This window comes from Desmodus rotundus, chromosome 6, assembly GCF_022682495.2.
Source record: "Desmodus rotundus isolate HL8 chromosome 6, HLdesRot8A.1, whole genome shotgun sequence".
In the NCBI taxonomy this organism is placed as follows: domain Eukaryota; kingdom Metazoa; phylum Chordata; class Mammalia; order Chiroptera; family Phyllostomidae; genus Desmodus; species Desmodus rotundus.
In genome coordinates, this window is record NC_071392.1 from 15094243 (window position 1) to 15119065 (window position 24823).

Here is a 24823-nt window from a genome sequence, read left to right on the forward strand (position 1 = left end):
GGTTAACATCACTACCAAAAGCTTATTTTCTTCTGAGAGTACCATAAATCCTAATGACCCAGAGTCTAAGAGACCTTCACTGCTATTGCCTAGGCACTGCAAATCTTACAGTCAATCATCTCCCCTTGGGCGCTCCGACCACGCCCGCGGCTGAGACCACGCCCACCTAAGTTGCCCTCCCTCCCACCTCACGGATCCGCCCCCAGAGCAAGAGGATTGAGATTTTCATTGGTGGAGAAGTTGTTCTGGTCCCACCCCCCGGCGATGGCAATAGGCCGAACTGGCGTGGGGCGGTGGTGGTTGGCTGTGTGGGGACGGGTCCCTAGTCGTGCCTGTCAGAGTGGCTGGCGGTGGTGGCGGCTCTCCGCTCTCGGAGCTGGGTAGTCAGTGAGGGAGCAGAGGGGGAAGATGGCTCGTCCGGACCCGTTTTGCTAGGAAGAAGGGGGGCAGGTGCTGCTGCTACCCGGGAAAAGGCAGAGCAGACGCGGTCGCTGTCCCTGCGAGCCAGGCAAGTCTCTGGAAGTGGAGCTCCGGGAGCTGCTCGGGTGAGTCCGGCTGAGCGAACCGCTGCGGGCCCCCAACGCTGCCGGGGACAGATAACTTTTTAGCCAGGGAGGAGTCGGGGCGCGGCTGCGGCTGGGAGGGGGCCGGGACTTTGTCGCCTGGGCAGCGGCTTCGTTTGGGGTAACGGCTCCTGCGCGAGGCGCCGCGGGTGGGTGCGGGGGCGTCGCGGGCCGTGCGCCGCGGGGCCAAGTCGGTGGGCTGCGGGCAGCAGCTGCTCGCCCAGAAGTTGGGCGCAGCCCTCCTGCTGCTGCTGCTGCCTGGGCGGCTGCGGCTTTGTGCGCGCCGACTCGGACTCGGGGCTTTCTGCTCCCCTGCGAGGAGCGGTGCAGACCCGGGTGGGACCTGGGGCCCCGCCTCAGGGGCTCGGCTGCCCCTCGGCCCCCCCCCACTCCCCCCGCGGCTGCTGCTCCGGCCCGCCCCCTCCCATCCCTTCCTCCCAGTCCAGCGGGGCTACGGCTCTCGGTCCGGTCTGGTGGCCAAAATGGTCACTTCGACCCCTCTGTTCTTTGAAAGCTTTCGCTAGGGGCTCTGGCCCCCCGCAGGACGTAGAGACTCAGAAAGCAGCCACGGCTCTTCCCTCGGTCATTACACTAGATGTCCTCTTCGGCGCTTGCCCCTTCTTTCTGTGAGTTACTCCGCTTCCGAGGCTGATCGCAACGTGCTCGAGAATCGTCTGGGTTTTGTCTGAAATTGTTGCATTTAAAGACCCGAAGTGTGCACGCTTCAGCCAACCCGGGTGCCCGCCCTTCAGGGTGCACATGTGGGCTTTGTGCACTCACAGCGCAGACATTTCCGAAAGATTGTGCTTTTGCCCTAGTGGCTTCCACCGCGCGGGAGTGGGGTCTCCGGTGGAGACACCGTGCACGCCCGGCCGCCGCCCGGCTCTGCAGGTAGGGGGAGTTTGTTCCGCTGGCGGCCGCTGCTTGTCTGGGAGACCGTTCCGCTGGCGGCAGGACCAAACCGTCCTTTTGCAAATTATTTGTGTTTGACTCACACGTAGTTTTTGGAGCAGGTATACTACCTCTTTGCTTCATGTAACACTTTACAGTTTGAGATTTCAGCTTTTAAAATCTTACCTGCATAAAGTAATAAGGATCCGTGTAACCTTGAGTCAATGTTATAGACCCGGGAGGCTTGTTTTCCTTAACATTCTCTGAACGTCCAAACTCTCACACCTCACCCCCGCCCCCAAATTTCGAAGCACTTTTTTTCTTTAGGTTAATATATTTTAAGGTTTGCAAGATGAGTATTAGTCCAAAGCACCATATATTTAAAGTGCAGGGAAAAGCAAGAAAGAAAAAATACTGACTTGAGGATCAGCTTGGCCAATAATAGCTGCGAAGGCAGTTATTCAAATAATTCATTGAAACAAAATGGCAAGGGGGAAAACCATCACATGTTTAGAAAACAAACTCTGGACTTTGCTTATTTTTTAATTTACTATGATTATGATTATTACTGTAGAGTGGTCATACGCCCTCTTAGTTATCAGCATTAACAGGACCTGGATATGGAGCTCCAGATGAGGCATCGGCCAGGTCAGTATGTTATTCTCGGCATGTTTCCTTTCTTTGTTGTGTTTCTCTTTTCTGGAATCTGCTCTTGGATGCGTTTTTTAGAGTGGTGTCATCTTGACAGTTCAAAAATATCTTATAGTCAAGATATTTGACTATCTTATTCAGGATTCTGTTGTCTGATATTTACTTCATAATGAATATTAATAAATCTTTAAATAATGTTAGTATCAAGACGACTTTTGGGGTTTCAAGTTTACCTTTTGTAAATAATTAAAATTATGTCAAACGAATTTATGTTGTACTGACTCAGGCTGAATAGGTACTAGGGATTCAAGAATAAATGTCATAGCTCTTTTTATCAAGGAACTTACTGTTTAATTTACAAGACAGATAAGTAAAGTAACAATTATAATACCATGTGGTAAGTATGATTAGAGATACAGGAAGCAGAGAAGGAGATGGCCAAAAGCTTGGTGTGGGGTAGAGTCAGGAGCACACAGTAGAGTTTTGAAGTATGATGTCATTTTGCCAAGTGCAGGAAGTAAGGGAATAACGTTCCAAGAGGAGAATATGAGTGAGAAGGCAAGGAGGCATGAGAAGCCACGACAATATAGAAAAGTCATTGTCAATGACAAATCCAAAGTCAATAACATTGACATTGATATGACTTGAATGCAGAGGTTAGGGAAATGGTAGGATATGAGAATAGCAAGAGTGCTTGAGGGCCAGACCAGGGCCTTGTTACCTGGCTAAGGGGATTGGATTGAAGGTGATCAAGAAGCCATTTAATGGATTTCTATTTTAGACCATCACTCTGGCAGTGTAAGGTAGAATCCAATAGGTCCTCTGACCTTTGGGAAGAAAGAAGGACCCTGAGGATTTGACTTGATTTCATTGATTGAAAATGAGGAGTAAATAGAGGGAAGATGATAAATTCTATTTTTGGTTTTTTTTTTTGAATTTGAAGAGCTATGGAGCATTCAGGTAAAGATGTGCATGTTTGGATCTATGGACGTAGAATTTATAAAGGAAATCAGGATTGTAGGGAAGATTGGGGGTTAAACAGAAGCTCTATTAATTTGGTTATGTTGAAATGACTCAGGGAAAGCCTTTAGCATGATAAAAGCAGACACCAAGACCACAGACTGAAAAAGAGCAGAAATAGGTAGAAGAATAGTATGGAAGAGAGATAGAAAGGTTCTGTCTTAGTTAGAGTAAGGTGGGAGAGCCATCAGGAGAGATGCTACGGGTGGAGAGATTTTCAAATAAAGGGGGAATGGACCAACAATTCTGAATGCTGTAAAGAGCTGTCAAGAATGGAGAGGACTCCAGGGACCAGTGAGTTTGTCAGGAGTCCATTGGTGACTTTAACAAGTACAGTTTTAGCTGAGTGGTGATTCAGAAACCAGTCTTCAGGAAAGTGAGAAAGAATGGGTAATGATAAAGTAGATATTCTTGAGTGAGGCATTTCAAGAAAACTGAAATAAAAAAATTGAGAGAGGGGATAAAGATAGCTATAGAGTAGTGGTTCTCAATCTTAGCTGCACATTTACAATCATCTGGGGAGCTTTTAAGGATCCAAAAATCCAGGGGGAGTCCCCATGCCAATTTGTGGGGTGGGGTGGGACCTAGACATCACTATTTATTTCACCAGCTTTATTAAAGTATAATTGACATTTAATAAACTACACATATTTAAAGTGTGGAGTTTTTTTTGGCATGTTTACACTGGCAAAACCATCACCACAATCAAAATAATGAACATACTCATCACCTCTAAAAGTTTTCTTGTTTCTCTTTGTAATCTTTCCCTTTCAGCCCCTGGAAACTACTGGTTTACTTTCTGTTACGATAGAATAGTTGCATAGGTGTTTTGAAGTTCCCTGGGTAATTCCACTGTGCAGGCACCTTGAAAATCACTACAGAGGGATACAGGTTGAAGGGATGTTATGTTTGTTTCTTTACATTCTTAAGGAAAGCAAGAAGTAAGATATTCCGGAAAGATTAGCAATTTATTGGAACTAAGTTCCTGAGACAACAGAAGTGGTTGGAATTAGAGCTTTGACCAATAAGAAAGGAAGACAATTCTGGAAACAACATCTCTGACAAAGATTATGATGTTAAAGATAGTATATTTCTTTGTTATCAGCATCAAAGCTGTCATCATGTAGTATCAAGACTGGTGCTCTCAAGTGCTAAGAAAAAAAATTAGAGAGCATCTTAATATTGTGAAAATGAACGCCCTTCAGAAAGCCATTTAAATAGATCCCGAGACCCCTGGCACCACCATATAATGCTTTGTCATGTTTTGGAGGGGAACAGATGGAATTAACAGTTTGGCTATTGCTTATTGTTGAGAGCTGAGTACTGCCAGAGTCTTTTTGGCCCTCTTGTAGTTAGGCTGCATATTTGCACCGAGGAAAGAGAACATTTAACATTTGAAAATCTCCTGTTTACAACATCTTTGCTCAGAAGAAATCCTGCTTGCTTGCCTGTTGGATATATTCCTTTTAAATACATGGGGGGAGAAAAATCATTCCTCTGTCTCCCAAATGAGACAAAGAAGAGTTGTGATTAGAAGTGTCAAAGGCCCACATTTTTTATACTGAGGATGATAATACCCATCTTCCCCCCATTCACGTTTTAGAAAAAAATTTCTGGCTCGTGATTTGGATGTAGGTAAAAGCTGAGCCCTACTGGTTCTGAGGTCTAGAGCTTGTTCCTCACTTTTGATTTTTACCTTTGGCAGGGGGCTAAACACAGAATGGCTAATATCTAAATATTTTTTTATATTGTACTTGATCATAAGTGAAGGTGGGGTGAAAACTTTTGTTTGATTGTTTTCTAGAGTTCTGAAAACTTCTTCCACACAGATATGATCATTATTAACACTCTGGTGAATACTTACAGGTCTTTTTAATAGGTTTTTACTTTTCTTTAACAAAAAGAAACCATGTTAAATATAGTTTTTTTTTAGTGTGCTGTTTTGCCACTGTCTTATTATTACTTAATAAATTGAATGCTTACCTGAGTCAACAAAATGTTATTGGTTTTACAGTATAACATCATTTTCAATGTTCCAGCAAGTGGACTTACCATCATTTATTTAACCACCATTTCAATTGTTGAAAATTTAAGCTTTTTTCAATAATTTTGAGTGAATAGTGTAGCAGTTACCTTCATGACAGATTAATCATTGCCCATATCTTTATTTCCTTAGGATAAATTCTGAAGTCAAAAGTTATGCATATTTAAATTGTTTTTAATAGATGTTAGTAGATTGCCTTCCAGAAAGGCTTAATTAATATTCACACTTATTAATTGTTTTGAGAAAGCGAGCAACCTTGCTGTATTCACCACTAGCAATTAAAAACTGCCATTTTGATATGAAAAGTTGTATCTTCTGTAAATTTTATTTCATCACTAGTAACACTAAATGTATTTTATTTTTTGACTTACCCATTAGTGTTCTTTGTTTATTAAGCTATTGAAGATTTTTAAAAATTGAGTTATGAAAGCTCTTTGTACAATATTTAAAACTGTTAGACTTTTGTCAAATTACACTGCAAATAATTTCTCCAGTTTGTCATTTGCATCCCAATTTTGTTTTTGGTGTGGGTTTTTCTTTTTAAACAGATTTAAAAAATTTTTAGTGTAGTTAAATCTATCAAATTTTTCTTTTATGGTGTCTACTTGCTTAGGAAAGCCTTCTCAAATTCCAAGATTATGTAACTATTCATCTCTATTTCCTTATATTACTTTCACAGTTCTAAAAAACATTCTATCTTTAATCTATTTGGAATGTATTTTAATGTAGAGTAGCAATTCAATTATTTTAATTCTGCTTATTAACAGTTGTCTTTCCTCAGAGGTTTAAATGTCATCTTTCTTACATAGCTAATGGTATATAACTATGTGATTTTTTTCCCTAGGCTTTTTATTTTACTTCATTGGATCTTTATTTTTTTGATCCAATAATTTCAAACTCCTAAGTATTATAACTTTTAATGTATCTTATTATATGGTTGTGTGAATTCCTATGATGTTTTCTAAAGATTTCTAGCATTTCTCATATATTTCTTTCTCCAGTTTACCTTTAATTCAATTTATTAAGATCCCAAAAGAACCCTATTGGAATTTCTAAATTAATTTTTTAGAAAGAGTTGTGATATCTTTACCATATATTCATCATTTCTCCAAGTCATCTTTAATGACTCAGTATTTTATGATTCTCTTCATGTGATTCTGCCTATCTTTAAAATTAAGTTTTGATATTTTAAAACTTATTGTCGCTATTGTGAATGGAATCTTTTTGCATTGTATTTTAAAGAAGACTATGTCTTCTGAGTGGAACATAGAAAAGTTGGTGGCTTGTGTATACTCTTTTCTAACTAGTCATCTTATGAACTCTTAATTCTAATATTTTTATTGGATTTTTGTAAAAGGCAGTTATAGCATTGGAAATGATTATAATTTTGTCTCTTGCCAATATTTAACCCTTATTTTATTTTTTAAAATTATATTAACCAGAACATCTAGGGTAATGTTAATTATAGTAGTAAATAGGAAACATTTTTGGCTTGTTTCTCATTTAAATGAGAATGCTTTTAGGGTTTCACAGTTGTGTATTCTTTTTGAGAATTGTTTTTAGCATGTTAAGAAAATAGTCTCAATTTCCTTTATTTTGGAATTAAGATTAAAGTAGAAGATTCCAGAATTAGAATGGGATGATATTTGTGTAATGCACTTTATATAATTTGCATTTTAATTTATTGGATGTTCAAGATCAATTTGCATTCCTGAATTCTTTTTGGACCTTGTAAAGAATGTTAAATGCAACACATTTAGGAGATCAAGGAATGTTAGAAACAGTAGTTTTCCAGTGTAGTTTACATATTTGCCAGTGTAGAGGCTTGCATCAGGGTAGCCTTTTAGTAGTAAATGTTAAGTGATATTTGTTTGGTGTGTTTCTTGAACAAAGAGTCTTTTGTTCTGATGAACATTAGTTGCTTTCTCGTATAAATGCATAAGGATTTATTCAGTTATTTGCACTAGATTTCATGAAAACATTGTGTTTGAGTTTTTAAACTGTATTAGGAAAATTATTTGAGGTTATAGAGTGGCTTACAGACTTGGAAATTTAAGAGAACAATATAAGCCTTAATAGTGTCAAAATTGTGCAAACAATTGTGTACTCTATTTTTATCTTTTTGAGCTCTTCTGTTTTTTTGCCCCTTTAAATGTAAATAATAGTTAATTCAGTTAGGGTATTGGTTCTAATCAACATACACATACTGTACCTCCCTCCCCTGCCCATGTGGGGCAGAAAAAGTTGGTAGTCTGGCCTCTTTAAATTTGCTAGACACATATATGCCCTTTATCTAAATTTCAAGTTTTCCATGGAAGGTTAACCATAGATATTATGGAGGTGGACAGAGTGACAACATAGCTCCCCAAACAGTACACACTTTAATAGTTTAGAAGAGGGAAATACTTTTTTGGGAAATTATGAAACTTAAAGTGGGTCCTGATAAAGGAATAGAGAGAAGGTGGAGGTATTTTAGAAATGGGTAGAGGGAAAAGCATCCACTAGGTAAGGAGGGTAGAACTGTGCAAATCAAATAGGCTGTTAGAGAAGTACAGAAAATCAAAAGGATGGTTACATGGGTGATAGAATACTGGTCAGTAAAGTCTTCTTAGTAGAGTTTCAGAAAGGAAGACACTTGTGGCAAGGTTAAAAGAGAAAGAATAGTATTGAGAAAGAAACAATAGATTTATTTATAAGATCATGGAGAGTATATGATGAGGACCAATATATACTGTAAAAGGGGTTAAGGAATAAGTTGATGGTGAGATAATTGGAGGCAGTGGCATCAAAACAGGCTACTAAATCAGAAAGTTAATCATAAAGAATAAATAAGGATAGACATAACCAGAGGGCATCAGAATCTAATAAAGCCTCCCTCTCATCCTCCCTCCATCCCTTGTTTCCGGAAGTATAAGATCCTGTAATACATTCTCAATCGTCAAATTGATACTTTGTTAGTGATAATTAGAGCTATTGTTATTGACATATATGGTGTGCTAGTGCTTTATTTGTGTTATTTTTAATCTCAAAAATGTTCCTGTAATGTAGATATCATCATCTACTTTTCACAGTTGAGGAAACTGAGACTTAGAAAGTTCAAGTAACTTGCTGGAACTTGGGAATGAGTTTTTGGGACCTTTTCATTGTATCATGGTGCTTCTTCTGTTCACTGAACTATGTTAAAACACTGGGGTAGGGTGGGATTCGTGTAAAAGGAATATAAGGTATGATTCCGTTCCTTATAGAAAGGAGTAGCAGAGAAATGTTAGTTATAGAGGAGCTCACTATACTTTGTGTTAGCTATATTTTCTATTGAAAATGTTTTCTAAAAGGATTCCTTCCAATAAGCTCCTCTACTATTTCTATAATACTTATTTTTAACAATTACTTATATTTGGACATGAGATATTATTTTTATCTATGATAATGATAGACTGAGAGGAAAGGCATGACAGGACAAGAAAGGCAGTGTCCAGGAAAGTATGAGTAAAATTTGCTTTTCTCACTATGAGAATTTCAAATATGTTACATAGTTTTAGGTAGCACCTCAGAAAAGCCAGCCTCTTCATGGAAATCATATTGAGCTGATCACAAGACAGTAATCAGTGGAGATACTCTTCATGTCTCCAAATTATTGAGTCCTAGAGTGTATTGTAATATGATGTGATTTACTGCATTTGATTCCATCAACCAGTAATTAGTTATTGGTGAAAGAGTCCAAACAGATGTTTAGTTTTCTGTTATAAACCTTTTACTCCGAAACAGTACATAATTGAAAAAGAAATAGTTAAACTACTTTAAGGATTAAACATTCTTACAGGACTTTCAAGTACTTTTGGAGGAACTAAGAGAGATATTTTTGCTGTACTTATGTTAGTTTCATATTCAGATGCAAAGCAACATCTAGGTTACATTTTGTTATATTAGTATAAGACTTAATGTTATTGGAAACTTTAATTTAAAAATAATTTTATAATTCAGCCTCTGTTAAAACAAACAAATTGACTATTACCCCTGTTAACTTGAATCAACATGATCATACTTGAACTATTTATTTTTGCTTTGGTTAGTATAATTTTTTAAACCAAGAAAAATAACTATTTTAATAAGATCCACTGAATTTCTGATGGAGAAAAATCAAATAGAATTTTGTAGTACAGTCAAAATCTGTTGCTTTTGTTGGGGAGGAAAAATAATTTTTCTTCTACCCTTTTAAATTCTTCTGGCTGGACTAATAATCAGATTAACACAAGATAGATTAACAGGAGAATAGGTAGATTTATTATATACGTATAGGGCTTTCCTAAGAATATGAAACCTGCTGGCAGATTAGGCGGCTAAAGCTTATATGCCAAATTGAGCTAAGGGGAAGGGTAAGGAGTGTGTGTGTGTCCTTTGAGACTTCAAAGGGGAGGAAGGCAATTCACCTGGAGATGGAAAAGCAAATGTTTGGTAGATAAATGTTTCTGGGACATCTTTAACAATGGGACACAGAGAGGACTTAGATCAAACAGGCCTGGCTAGGTTCCTCCTTGTCTTTTATATTTAGTTCATATTACACTATAGTTGTCTATGGTGATACGTCTCTTCCTGGAGCAGGTCCTCTATCTAAATCCTTGTAGGCAGTTAGGTCAAAGATTTTTTCCTTGAGTTTTTTGCTTCCTAAAAATAACTAAGTTAAAATAATCACTACCCCAAAAGGCACATTTTGGGATGGCAAACTTTGCTTCCTCTCTTCTGTTTTTATGGCTCTATTAGCACATGGTACCACCACTGTTTACTTGCATTTTCTCTTTGTTCCCACTATTTTCTAACTGAGCATTTGAGACTCTATGAGTAGACTTCATAATGGTCTCCTTCCAATTTACTAAAGGGCAGTGACTCACCCTAAGCTATCAACCCAATCTACAAGTCAGTTGGAGTTTGGTTCTGTTAACATTTCTCTCTTCCTTTGTCCTCAATATGTTAGAGCAGGGAAAATTGTCAGTTAGAATGCAAAAACAGTGGGTAATAGAAAAATTCCCCCTTTCTCTGCTGGTTCTTTTTGTTGGTTAAATAATCAAAATGACATGAGATAGATTAACAAGAGAAAAATCAAGCTTACTTTTGTGTGCATGGGAACCCCATGTACATGAGAGAGTCAGAGAGAGAAAGGGAAAAGGAGGTATGCAGGCCATTCTGAATGAAGGGTGAGGTGAGGCACCTAGGGGCTCCGGCCGAGAGGGAGGTCATTGCAGGAGGGTAAGAGCAGATGGTTTGCCTTGCCACATAGACAGGTCAGAAAGACTATCTCTGGTAATCGCTTATTATGGGCAAGGCCCCTAATTTAAGTTTTAGGTAGTTGGGTTGTGGTGGGGGGAAGAAGTTTCTCTTGAGCCTGCAGAGTTTCTGTTGCCTTTAGCTCAAAGTAATCCAAGGTGTGGGGTGGCTTGTTCTGAATTCCTTCAAAAGATTTAAAGGAATTACCCTGGCTGGTGTGGCTCAGTGGATTGAGTGTGGCCAGGAAATGAAAGGATCATCAGTTTAATTCCCAGTCCAGGGCACATGCCTGGGTTGTGGGCCAGTTCCCCAGTAGGGGGCGCGTGACAGTCAACGACACATTGATGTTTCCCTTCCTCTCTCCCTCCCTTCCCCTCTCTAAAAATAAATAAATAAAGCCTTTAAAAAAAAATAAAGGAATTAAAGTAGAGCTGTGCTTTGTAAAGGACATTTCTGTATGCTGTTATTTTTGGGAAAGAGCAAGGAAGAGGGGCAAATGATAGCAAAATGATTGCAATATAATATTTACATAGGGCTTTACATTGGACATTCCTCCTCATAGCATTTGTTTGTATTATTTTATTTGCTAATACCCTGATTTGCCTTGATTTGTTTCAAAATTAATTAAAGGACACTCATTTCTGCTGTGTTTTAGGTTTACTTGTCTCCTCAATAGACTGTGAATCCCGTAAGTCAGAGACTATGTCATGTTCAATTTTGTAAACCTAGCACCTAGGACATAGTAGATTTAATGATTTATGAGTAAATGGATGACATTTAAATACCTCTTGCACTAGAAAAGAGTCAGATTAGTTTCTGCAATCCTAATTTATTATAGTTTTGATGGTGTTAATGGGCTACATTTTGTCCCTCCCCCATTTACATATGGAAGTCATAACCCTAGTATAATGTAATCATATTTGGAGATAGGTGTTTACAGAGATAATTAAGTTAAAAAGGGGTAATTATGGTGGGCCGTAATCCGATTTGACTGGTGTGCTTATAAGAAGAGAAAATTTGGACATGACTTGTACGTATGAAAGATGATGTGAAAACACAGGAAGGAGATGGCCCTATGCCAAGAGGAAGCCCTGGAACAGATCTTTTCCTTCTGGTTTTCAGCAGGAACCCACCCTGTTGACACCTTGATTTTGGACTCTAGCCTCCAGAACTGTGAGAAATAATTTTTGCTGTTTAAACCACCCAGTCTGTGGTACTTTCTACAGTAACCCTGGAGAACTGATACAGGTGGCTTGTGTGCTTGGATATAGCAAAATCCCAATCCCAAATACCTTCAATTTGCCCATCCCCAAGGGATAGTTTGCAGGATCACAGCCAAAACCTTAAAACTTTTATACTTCCCCCAGGCAAGACATGGGAGAGAGAAATTTGGATGACTTAATGGAGAAAGTAATACCTAGTCGTTTTCACCACCCCCATCCCAATACAGTCATTGGCAAGCAGCTGGCTAATTTTTTAGTTCAATTGAATTTGTTTGGTTTGGCAAAGAAAAAGTGTTTATGGGGTATTTGTGTTCTTAAGTGTTGAAGAGCCTCTGCCAAGAGATCTCATTGCTTTTTCAAAGTAGAAAATGGAGAGGAAGACTGAGTAAAATACTTTTTATTATAATGTTCATTTGAACTAATCGCTTGTGCATAGTTTTAGCTACATTACTTTGCCTGTATTATAATCAACAGGAACAGAGCAATGTGTCTTTTGGCTCATGTCTGTTGCTTGGGTAGTTGCTGTACCCTCAGATAGATCCTCAACCACTTATACTTAGTTGCCACAATCATTTTCATCATTTTTTCATCACATCCTTTAGCTATAGCTAAATATACTAGGTCTGTCCAGAAGGTACTCAGCCATGTAATAGGAAAAATAGAGACACTTATTGAAGAAGATACAAGATAGAAGAACCACTGTACATAGGACAATGATGCCTCAGTCTCCTTCAAAGTAGGCACCTTGGGACCTCACACAGTTCTCCCAGTTCCCGTCATATTTTCCTGAATCTCATTGATGATCTGAAATTTCTTCCCTTTCTAAGGTGATTTTAATTTTGGGGAAAGCTAGAAGTTGCAGGGCACCAAATTGGGGCTGCAGGGGGGCTGAGTCATCTGGGTGATTTGATGTTTCTCCAAAAAACTCTGCATGAGATGAGATGAGACGAGATGTGTGAGCAGGCGGTTGTTGTGATGAAGCTGCCAGTTACCAGTTGCCCATAGCTGTGGCTTTCTGGATCATCCGAATAGTTTCAGTGGAGGAATGTTCAAGCTTAGCACAAAATTTGATGCAGATTCGTTGCTCTGCTCACTCAGTCATTTTGAATGTGATGGCCACACAGGACACATGCTCACTCAATGGCATCTACTGCCCCCACTGACTAGTACAGTGAAGTCGTCATTGTTCACACATGCACATTCCAGTCCACTCTCCTTTGCTGCCAGGTTACATCGATGTCTTGCAAACTGTTCTCGTTATATTAACAATGGCTGGACTTTTCTGGACAGACCTTTTATATGTGATTTTTACCATTTGTTTTTTTATGCCACTTTAAAATTGGGTCACATAGTGCTGTGTTTAGTCAACTCTTTTACAGTGTTCTGAGGTACTTTGCTGAAAGAGAAAAATTTTGAGCATATACAAAATTATATCACTTGCTCATTCATCACTTGGAAGCAGTTTACCAGTGTTCTGAGATTAGGGTAAAGACTAAATGAACTAGTGGACTGAATAAAGATCTCAGTTACACAGTTAAAAAAATGTGTTTGCCATAAAGCAAAGCAAAACAAAACTACAAAAACCTCCAGCATATGGGCAAGTAAGAATTTTAATCTAATTTTGGCATTTAAACTTCGGTCACATTCATACAGTTGGGAGCACCCTTGCTAACAGTCTGAGGTCACTGTGGTAAATACCAGTGAGATACTTTTTCATCTCTTTTTCTTTATTCCAGTTGTTGAGAAAAATACTGAAACCAAGAATTTCCTCAAGTCATATGCTAACAAGTGGCAGAGCTGGGTCTGTCAATTAAAGATTGACTCCAGTACCCTACCATGTTCTTTCTATGACCCTATAGTTTCAAGTTGGCTGCCAAACTGAGTAACCCATGTAACTTTTTTCCCTACCAATTTATTTTGGAGTGAAAATATTTTAGTTTTCAAATGGTATGAAAATATTAGGGAGAAAAAAAGAATAAAAGTAAACTTGTTCATGAGTTGGTATTATAAACTTTGCAGTTTTATGTGTTGAGAGTAGGGTTGTTGGTAACACGACTGAGAATGGGGACTCTTGAGTTGGGCTCCTTGGGGTCTATGCTAACTCAGCCACCTCCTGTATGTGACATAGGACAGGTAATTTAGGTAATTTTTTTAAAAAAGATTTTATTTTTAGAGAGAGGTGAAGGGAGGGAGAAAGAAGGAGAGAAATATTAATGAGAGAGAGAGAAACATCAATTGGTTGCCTCTCATAGTGGCCCGACCAGGAGTAAACCTGCAACCCAGGCATGTGCCCTGAACCTGCAACCTTCCACTTTGTGGGACGACGCCCAGCCAACTTGAGCCACTCTGGTCAGTGTGGACAGGTTATTTCTCTAGGCTTTATTGCTTCTCTCTCTTCCCTTTCTTCCCTCCTTCCTTCCCTCACTCCTTCCTTCCTTCTTTCTCCTCCATTTTCTTCCCTCTCCCCTCCCTCCTCCTCCTTTTCCCCCTTTTCTCCTTCCCTCCTTCTCCTTCTTTTGTGAAGTAGAGATTATATTAATTCACCATTTAGGAAGGCTGTGAGGATTAAATGAAAATTCCCATAAAGCACTTAGCATGGTGGCAGACACAAAAGTGATTGAGGAATATTAGTCATTACCACAATATCATCCATGGACATCCATCATTGCTATGTATGACACATTTAACTCGCACTAAGTGTTTCCCAGACTTTATTCCCAATGACGTCAGTTGTGTCTGAACAATAAAGCATTCTATGGTCAAATGCACTTGGGGAAATATTTCATTCTAAACACCTTTTTTTTTGAGATTTATAACACAGATTTAGCATATTAGAGGCCCTGAGAAGTCCTTTAAGCTGAAAAAAAAATCTCTTTAACTTTCTTAAATAGTTAAATTTTCACAGGGAAAGCCTTTTTTTTTTTTTCTTTAGTACTGTTGTTAGTATCTTTCTGAATAGCTTTCTTATAAGTTCAGGAAGCACTGCCTTAGCTATTTAATGTACTTGCACTTACCTCACTTGTGAATTAATATGGATGGTGACAGGTTTTTTTTGATATATTTATTGATTATGCTATTACAGTTGTCCCATTTCTACCCCTTCACTCAACTCCATCCTGCCCACCCCCGCCCTCCCACATTCCCCCCCTATAGTTCATGTCCATGGGTCATCATACTTATAAGTTCTTTGGCTATGATGTTTTTATTTTCCCTGAGTTTTCTGTACAATGACAACATGGTGCATAGTTGGAAGGATCTAGGAGGTGGGGTTTCTGGTAGTTTTTCTGAAACTAAGAGGGTTCTTGTGTTTAATCTTTATATGTGCCTCAATTTCCTAATGTGAGATAGATTGGCTAGATCTCTAAATTTCTTTTCTTCTACGTGTGAGATTCTGAATTGTTGGACTTTACAGAGATTTCAAAGAATACCTTTTTTTTAAAACAAGTAACAAATGAGATAAATGACTGTAAACAGTTAGTTATAGTGAAGAGATATGTCATTGAAACTTGCCTATTAGATTTGACTTCTTTTCAGCCTTAGTACCAACTGTTCTAGAACCAGCCTTGCAAATATATTCTAGGAATAGGAGCCGAACCCTGATCAAGTGCCTGATATCAAATTAATTATAGAAATAGCCACAAACCAAATGATCAATGTTTCTCTCTCACATCGATGATTCTCTCCCTCTTTTTCTCCCTCCCTTCCCCTGTGTCCAAAAAAGTAAATAAAATATTTTTTAAAAAGAAAAAAAAAAGAAATAGCCACAAACAAAACTACAACCTGGTTAAGAAAAATTCCTTGAGCACTTCAAATTTCTCAAAAGTTTGAGAAATCTGGTTAAGAAAAATTGCTTGAGCAGCTCAAATTCTGGTAAGAAGTTGAATTAAATACTTTTTTTAACAAACTTAATTTAGATTACTTTGTCATATTCTGATACGTTTGTACCCTAACAAATAAAAAGTAATAAAATTTAGCTTCAATTAGAAACTATTTGTTAAAAAATATTTCCCCAAATCAATACTAGTAATGATACCTTTCATATATCGTTCTATAATTTAGAGTGGTTTCGTGTTTTTCTTTCTTCTAACTATTGAGTGTGGTAGGTAGGACAGCTGTCATTTTTTTGTGCTTCAACGCCATTTAATGGTAAGTCACCCAAACTTTCTTAGCCTTGGTTTCCATGTTTGCCATGTTGCATTGGAATAACTGGTGGCAGCAGAACTTGGGCTCCAGCTCCTACTCTAGCTTTTCTTCAGCACCCTTAGAATATCATGTTCTGTTGGTGTTACTCATTTAACTTCCTTGTCCTACAGATTTCCTGTTAACGCAGCCCATAGCATTAACTTTTTTGGGTGATTATGTTACATTTTAAAATCCCTCTACTGTTCTTTTAAGTACCTGAGTTGTTTTTCTCTGTAAGTAGTCATCTTTCCCCATCCTTGTTTGTCCATGTTTTAGAGTCAGCTCTATGATCTTCATTTAATTTCCAACCAGTTTTACCTTTTAAGATTCACTGTATTATATCAACCTGTCATAGCAATGTGCTTTGTATAGACAGGTGTTAGCAGGACTGAAGTGTTTGTGTCTGTCTGTGAGGGTGTGAGGGGCGAGGGTGAATTGGCTCAGGCTATTTGTCTGTGGTAGTGATAGCTCTCAGTTATGAACTAAACAAGCAGTTTTGTTAGCTAATTAGGTTAACATTTTTCAAATTGGATTATTTATTTTTGAAAAGTTTGGGAACCTTTTCAAAATAACAATTTATGAAACTTTTCATCCTAGCAGTAGTGCCAGCGTCTCTTCATATCATGTCCATGGTAGCAAACTTTAAGACCTGCAAGTTTAAAATGTTTGAATTGTAAAATATGACATGCCAATAAAATGGCAACATTCTTACAGGTAAGGTTAAATTGGAGATTAACATTGTGGTAGAATAAAAAATTTAACTCTCAGGCCGTTACCCAACCCAACCAGTAGGGGTGGGTCCTAGTGCTCGCCGCCTACCAGGCAAATCTCCAGAGATGGAGTTTGGTGGAAAAGAAAGAAATCTTTTGTTTAATGGCAAGTTTCTGCCTAAAATATCTGGGTAACAAAAGTAAGAGTAAAGAAAGAGGCAGAGTATATCTATTTAAACATTTGTCATTATAACTATTACATAGGTTCAAGAACTGAAAATAACACAGGAACAAAAATCTGTTCACAGAACTATTATCACCAAGGTCTTTGGAAGTATTGGCAAGTTTCTGCTTCAAAGCCTCTTCCCTCTAAGACACCCAAAGAAAAACCACCCTGTCACCCTCTGCCAGCTCAGTTCAAGGTTGCACCAGGAACCTCTTTTCCCACCCAAAAGTATCATGAATGTAGGTGGGTTAGCTGGTCTGCAGTTGCTGTCCAGCTTCAGGCATCTATTGGAGTCTGTGCCCCCAGGCCTCTGCTCATAGGCCCCATTGGCCACCGTTGGCAGGCCTGTTGGTGACAATGGACAGCCTCCCCGTCTGGGAGAGGAAAGAACCAACTGCCTTTTTTGCTTTCTGACATTTCAAAAGTCCTCTCCCAGAATCCCATGTGCACTGAGACCAGTGGGAGTGTCCAGCATTCCAACCAATGAGGGCCAGTGTCAACCATATTTGCCTTTGCCCCTCTTCTGGCTGTCGTGTTTATTAAGGGGGCAAAGTCTCCTAAGCACACACGCACAGCTTGCACCCCACCCCCATTTCTGGGGGGATGTGTCCAGCTGTTACAAGACAGTTATTTATAATTAACATGATTGCCTATCTAGAAAATTAAAGATAATAGACTGAAGAATTATTAGAAGTCTGAATAACAAATTCAGTAAGATTGGTAGAAATGAACCAGTCAGAATACACAGGAAAATGATGGCTTTCCTAAATACTTGTAATCAGTAATTATAATTACAAAAAAAACCCACATAAAGTTTAAAAAAAGAGAAGAGCTCATTTGTAATAGTAACACGAACTAAGCCCTGTAAGATAGCAAAACACACTTGTAGCACAGACTGTTGTTGTTCACAAATATTTTTTTTTCACTTCTTTCTTAGGAGTAGAACCCAAATTTTTAGCTATGTGTTACCCTAAGCTAAAGATTTTTTTGCTTAGACTTCCGTAATGCTGTATGTGGCCATTAATACTGAACTGTGGCCAATGACCTTTATAAAGAGCTCAGGGAAAGAAGTCTCCTTAGGGGGCATTCTCTATTCTCCTTATCCTCTTTTCTGGAATATGGGCAGGATGGCCACATGCAGGAGAGAGTCAGAGACCCCACATACAGGAGAGGTTCAGGGACAGAAAGTTAAAATGAATTATGTACGTACGTATGTAGGGCATTCTGAAGTAACAATACGGTATGGATCCTTGGGGCTTCAAAAGATCATTACAGGACAATAAGAAGAAATGTTCAGTAATTAGTAGTTTGTCCTGCCAGACTGATAGGTCAAGAAAGGCAGTCTCTCATAATCTCTTATTATGGGCAATGACCTTCACTCAAATTCTACTAGGTAGTTAAAGGGATGGGGGTGGGAGGGGGACAGAATTTCTCTTGAGTCCACGGAGTCTTGGTTGCCTTCAGCTCAGAATAATCTGAATACCACAGAGACACACCTTGGGGTGACTTGTTCTGAATCCCAACAGTTTACTCCTCTGAAACCTCCTGAGAAGTATCACATTCCAGGAGTTGGGTTGATTGTTTCGTATCTCGTTAAACCAGTCTCAATCTCGAGTATAGGTCAGTCTAGTTAAACTGTTGTTATTCATTTCAGGAGGTGGTGATGCAGGTGGGCTCCCCAAATTAGTCCTATGGTGAAAGCAATGATGTATTTAATAAGAGGCATCTCTATGGAAACAAAAGAAAAACTAAGGTTAATGATTGGAGCAGACTATAATCCCAGTTTCTGAGTTCTAAAGGCAGGCCGTAGAGAAGATTTCTAGATGTCTGGCTTCAAGCATCTTCAGATGGGGTGAAGGCTGGCAATGACAATAGATTTTTCTGGTTTGTAGTTTGAATGTCTCTAGTGATCTTTCTGCAACAGGCACGAAGATTTGTCAATGTATGAGCTGTCTTAGTGATTTCTCTGAAGTTTATATCAAGTTGTCCCACTTTAGCTTGCATGGCTTTGGGAGAAGAGCAGTTTTGGCTCTCAATGATTCCAAGTCAAAGGATGGGAGAAAAATTGTAAGTATTAGTTTGGATAGTCATAGACAGATATTGGAGGAAACTAGAAGATTCAGCATCCAGTCCATTTTATAGGTTGAAAACAAAACCCTGAAAGACAACAAACAGCTCTAGAACCTAAACTGAAACATAATTTTTCTCTTTAAAATCATACTCATTTTGCTCAGGCTGGTGTGGCTCAGTTGGTTTGGTGTCATCCAACAAAGCCAAAGGTTACTGGTTCAATTCCTGGTCAGGGCACATGCCTGGGTTGCTGGTGCCATCCCCAGGCAGGGAGCCTGTGAGAGGCAACTGAGATGTTTCTCTCTCACATCATTGTTTCTCTCCTTCTCTCCCTCCTTCCTTCCCCCTCTCTCCAAAATTAAATAAATAAAATGTTTAAAAAATGCATCTCCATAATTCTCAGTAACTTGATGTAGCCTGGTTTTATTTGTGATAATTTTCTTTACTAATTTACTAGATAAAACAATGGATAAATCCAAAAAGAAACCACATGTGAACTTATATTTACAGTGCTTCATTTTGCTTTATAGTATGTATAACAGGATAAAAATACACAAATCCATGCATAAAGAAGATAAGGGTAACAGTATAACATAAAACAACAGATAAGATTAATTCAGGCCTACTTTTTTTTTGGACAGAGTTAGGGCTGAAACTTTGACTCTCATTTATTAGCATCAAAGCAAAGAGAATCAGTTATGAGATTCACAGTATCCATAAAGAAAAGCAAACCGGTTACTCTAAAGGACAGTTTTTCCTGGTACTGAAAACTGAAGATGTGATTTTTTCCTCTGTTGGATTTAAAAGGGGATAACATGTCTAGCAACATTTTCAGTAACATTTTGGACATAATTCCAAAGTGCAGTTTTCCTGAGTGCACAATTCTATGAAATCAATAATATAGTATAAATGTGTGGTTTTCTGATTGTCTGACTTGATCCAAAGATAAAATTTAGAATAAAAAAATAAACGGGCTATTTTTAATTCTGAAAAATAAAATGTATATCTCTCAAGCAATTCCCCATGGATGTGTGTGTGTGTGTGTATGCTTAACATTGTTTTTCATGGGAATTAGACAACAGAAACTTATTTTTTAGCAAGAACCTTGTGTTGCTCATTGAGGCATATCCACTATGTATTTGATAGCTGTTCGGAGGCTGTACAAGTTGATATTCTTCAATAATAATATTTCACAGTAATACTTTATTGCCAGGTACTATAATAAATGTTTTATTTGCAATTTTTTGTTGAACTTGTACAACAACCCCTTGAAAGTAGCTACTGTAGTTAACCCCATTTCACAGGTGAAAAAAAAAGGCAAATAACTTGCTCAAGGTCATGCATTCAGTCTTTGGCAATCCAGCCTCAGTCTCTCCTACCTGATAATGCTGACGAAGATTAAGAAGCCTAGTGCAGGATTTGTACCTGAACTAGGAAGTTAGGAAATTCAGATGGAGCTAAGGGTTTCCCTCAAGAACAGTCTCTAAGGATGGGTGAAGAAAACTACATTTTACTTTGATAAGTTTTACCTGAGATAAATTTATTTTGCATTTCCTTAGCTTCCTTTTTTTCTTATTTATACTTAAGTAATTCCAGTATTCTGAATAACTATAGTCATTGTCTTGGATATTATCACTTTTACTTTTGTTTTATAAATATTAAGCTTTCTGGGAACCAAAGTGGCTTGCCTAGGTAGATTGTTGTTCTTGTAAATAACTGAAATATAAGCAAATTAAATTACTTCAATGCATTCTATAAAATCAGTCTGAGATGCAATTTTCTGCAGTTTTCTTAAGATGCGTGATCTATTTGAAATTGTTTAACTGAAACTAGGAAATAATGTCCAATATATTTTGCAGCTGGCATTCCTGAAAGCTGAATGAAAATTGCAGAGCCAGTTTCATATTATATTTATACTTTTGTCAAAATTCTTGCATTTTAATGCTTGTTTGTGCACATTGGTTTTTAAGTGAACCCAGTAATTTATGTTTGAAATTGCTTTAATTTTACAAATAGGAAATAAGTAAAATTTATAGGTTTAGTTTCTATCTATAGTAGTCAAACTATAAAGAAAATTTACTTAAAGTTTTAACAATGATCTCTGTTAATTTTCAGGTTGAAGGTTCAGAACAGATGTGGAAAGATGTTCACTTCAGAGAAAGGAGTTGTGGAGGAATGGTTATCAGAGTTTAAGGTAATATTTGCTTTAATATAATAATTTTATTCCAAAGAAGTTTTGTCTGGGGTTTAAATTCTAGTGACTTTAAAGAAAAATATAGCTGGCCTTGGATGGTGTGGCTCAGTGGATTGAGTGCCGGCCTGCAAAACAAAAGGCCACAGGTTCCATTCCCAGTCAGGGCACATGCCTGGGTTGCAGGACAAGTTCCCAGTTGGAGGCTTGTGAGAAGCAACCGATTGGTGTGTCTCTCACACATCGGTGTTTCTCTCCCTCTCTTTCTCCCACCCTTCACCTCTCTCTAAAAAGTAAATAAAATCTTTTAAAAAATACAACTGGAAAGCTAAATATCTGTGGAAGCAAAAGTATGTTCCAAATAATCGTAATAGGGAATTATTTATATATAGTAATCTTTTTTAGGAGAGAATTTGTTTTTTCTTCCATGTGGTTCAAGCAGTTCGTTTTCTCCCTTTTATGGCAACACCATAAAGAATGGTTAGAGCGTCTGAAGGTTGATGCCATGCTTTTCAACCACCATCGAAGTCCCAACTTGTGTAATGAGAGTGGGCACGATCAACAGTGAGGACAAGATGCGAAGATATTTACCCAACTTTCTACCAGTGGGTCTTTTTCTAGTTGGCTAACCCAGTGACTATATAAGGGGTGTGTAACTTTTGGTTAGTTGACAAAAATAAAAGTTCTGTTTTTATGTTTCATGAGCTTGTCTCTATGATAGCTAAAATTGTGTTGTTTTAACCAGTTAATTACCTTCCCCTTGTCTTCAGGGTCTCATTGTTACACATAATTATGTCAGACTTTTTGACTTGTTTCAGTGAGAGACTACGTATCTTGCCAAACAAAGGAAAAGATAAAATTGTAGGAGTTAGAGGATGGAGTTCAGAAGAAATTTAAATGAAGCTGTATTTTGATGGACTCAAAGCAAACAGAGCTATGTGGAAATGGGGTCGACATCTTGTCTCAACTTTGAAGTAGACCCAGGGTCCTGTTGTCTCGGAAACTACAAAGTTCACAACTATGTGGAACGTTGTGTTCAGAAACCCCTCCGCTGGGCTTCTGTACCTAGGTCGGAAATTGAGCCTGCTTCTGTGTGTCAAGGTGACTTAGATCCTTCAGGCAGGAGTGGGAATTTTCATTCTTACTGGTACATGTTTAAACAACAAAGCTTTTGATGACAGTTCAAAGTTTTTGATTTTAGATAATAAGGCTTCTCAGTGAGTAACAATATGGCAGTCACTCAAAAAAGGAGGTTGTTATGATACGTTTCAGCTGTAGTGTGTCCTTGAGAGAAACAATGTTTCCTATTAAATTTGTAGCTGGCCTTATCAGTCATTGTTATCTCATCATGATAAATGAATGACTGGGCAGATTTTTACTTTTTCAGCTTTTATAGTCATGAATCACATATCCTCTTATGGAACTCCTAACTCATCATAAAGCCATGTAGAATATTATAAAAGTGCATTGTATAAAGTATCTTCTACATATTGTAATAGTTTGATTAAATCTTGTATGTGCTTTTTTTATGCATATACTGTCTTTGTGAATAAGTGTTCAAGGTGTTTTGAAGCTTTTTTCCTGCTTCAAGAATGTTTAGTATGATTTGTTATATCACGATTTCTTTTTTGGAGTTTGATGGAAATTATCAAATTTAACAGAAGTGAGTATCACTTCTAGGGCATTCTTATTTTTAATGGTGAAGTCAAATTTGCAAAAGCAAATATAGCCAGTTAGCCATTCTTTAATAGGGCAATTGTGGAGAGATAGCATATTAAAAGATGGGGTATAGGGGAGGGGTCAACTGTTAAGGCAAATAATTGAAAATCATGACTGATTCCCTTCTCTTCCCATGTGTTTGTTTATCCCCTTCTCCTCCTGGCTTGACTATAGAGATACCCTAGGAAGTGCAGCAGTGAGGGGCAAGGGGGGTAGCATGGCAGTAAGGACAGTAATGTGCCCTAGTGTTTGAAGAAATGGATTTTCTGGGGGAAGGGTTACACAGATGGCATGTAGAAGAGTCAGCCAGAGTGGTTACATTGGTAGGTTGTTCACTTTGAGTAAGTAAGTAATATGGAGGATAATGGGAGTTAGACTTCTCTGAGTCTGAGAAAGGAATTAAAAACATGAAATGGGGAAAGGCAAGAAAGAACCCGAAGGTGTTGGATTGGAATTAAGAGAATGCATATGATATATTTATATATGTATATCCGTACATGTCTGCATACATATATTTTCTGGCTTTTGTCACTAGAGGACCAAGAAGCAATGGCAACACAGTAGCAGTGAGTACACCAAACACATACGTCTTGTTTTCTAAATACCATCATCCACTTAAATAAACTAGGATGTGGTTGAGCAAAGTATCATCTAAGTAATATTTTGTCAACATAACCTATACAGGGTGGGACAAAAGTGCATTTACAGTTGTTTGTATAGAAAATAATACAATAATGAATAATAATACAAGAATAAACTCTTTCACATACTTTTGCCCCACCCTGTATTATGGGGGTAGAGATATTTTATTAAAATTTTTATAGATTTAATTCAAGGGTAAGGAGACTTTCCCATTGGGAGGAGAGAAGTGAAATCCTAAGCCCCATGAAATAAAAATGAATTAATTTTTGTCCTAATCCTGTAAGATTAAAATTACCCAATTTTCAACTTATTTGGTATGACAAATGTTTTAAATTATTGTCTAGTCTGTATTATAGCCTGTTAAAGAGATATTTCCTATTCTTTGGTTAATTTGGTAGACATTCCTGAAAGTTATTTTGAGTGTTATTTTGAATTGTGTTAATTGTGTGTTAAATTTAGCTCTCTTTATATTTGATAAAGAGATGAAGGTTATCAGGAAAAATCAGCAGCATATTATAGGTAATGGAATGTAGAAAAGTGCTTGAGAACAAACTTCTTAAGTACTTTTAAAATTAGAATATCTTGTCTTTTGAAATGATTTGTGATGTTAATTACAATTTTGGTTAAAGTTTGGCAAAATCTGAAGACAGATGCTTCATACCAAAGTATCATTTGGCAGACTTTAAAAAAAAATGTAAGGATGTTATATAGTTTGGGTGAAAGAGAATTAATGAAGATGGACAGATGGGTGGAGAACCAATAAATAAAATAACTCCGTTCAAAAACGTTACCCATGAGACTGGATTTTGAGTCACATATATTTATATAACTATATGTATTTAGAAAAGGCACTACTTGGTTAATTTAACAACCATGTGCTAATATGGCCAGTGTCATAATGATCGGTAAAGTGGTACAGAGTACATTGGCCTGAGAGGTCAGAAACCCTTTGATGTAATTATTCTTCTGGTAGGCAGTTTTGTGATGTTGGACAAATCACATAACTTTGGGTCTCAGTGTTCTCAGCAGAAGAATTTAAGTGCAGGGACTCTGTGAAGGTGATTTAGCTCTACTCTGTTGCTTGGTCACAGTCTGAACTCCCAAGCTTCACAACCAGTCAACATCCTCTCAAATGTACAAAGACAATTCAGTTTGCTCTGCGTGTAAATCTTTTTCTTTTTCCCTTTGGAAGAACCGTTCGGTGTATACTCTGGCTTTGGGTGGTTTATATACTAACAAAATAATTAGACTGGGACTTCTTTAAGATGTCAAGAATAGATCAACCTCTAGGTTTTCAAAGATTTATTTATAACATATTATCTTTCAGATTGTATTGTGTTTTTCTTAAGGTTCCATGTAGGTTTATGTAGCATATTTCCAGACTCTAGACTTCTGATTTTTTCGATTTTCTGATAGTCACTGAATATCATTA

General features: G+C 37.9%; 1 protein-coding gene across 4 annotated transcripts in view; it reads left to right on the plus strand.

The window, feature by feature from the left end:
- The first annotated feature begins 321 nt into the window (after nt 1–321).
- HYCC1 (hyccin PI4KA lipid kinase complex subunit 1) overlaps nt 322–24823 on the plus strand; it is a 109429-nt gene continuing 84927 nt past the window's right edge. For 2 of the 4 annotated variants that reach the window (XM_053926353.2, XM_045197333.3), the window contains exons 1-2: nt 322–545; nt 20955–21033. In XM_053926353.2, the coding sequence (XP_053782328.1) occupies nt 20983–21033 (51 nt within the window). In that variant the 5' untranslated portion in view covers nt 322–545; nt 20955–20982. The remainder of the gene's footprint in view (nt 546–20954; nt 21034–24823) is intronic. The other 2 variants (XM_024563041.4, XM_024563042.4) reach the window with 1 other exon arrangement.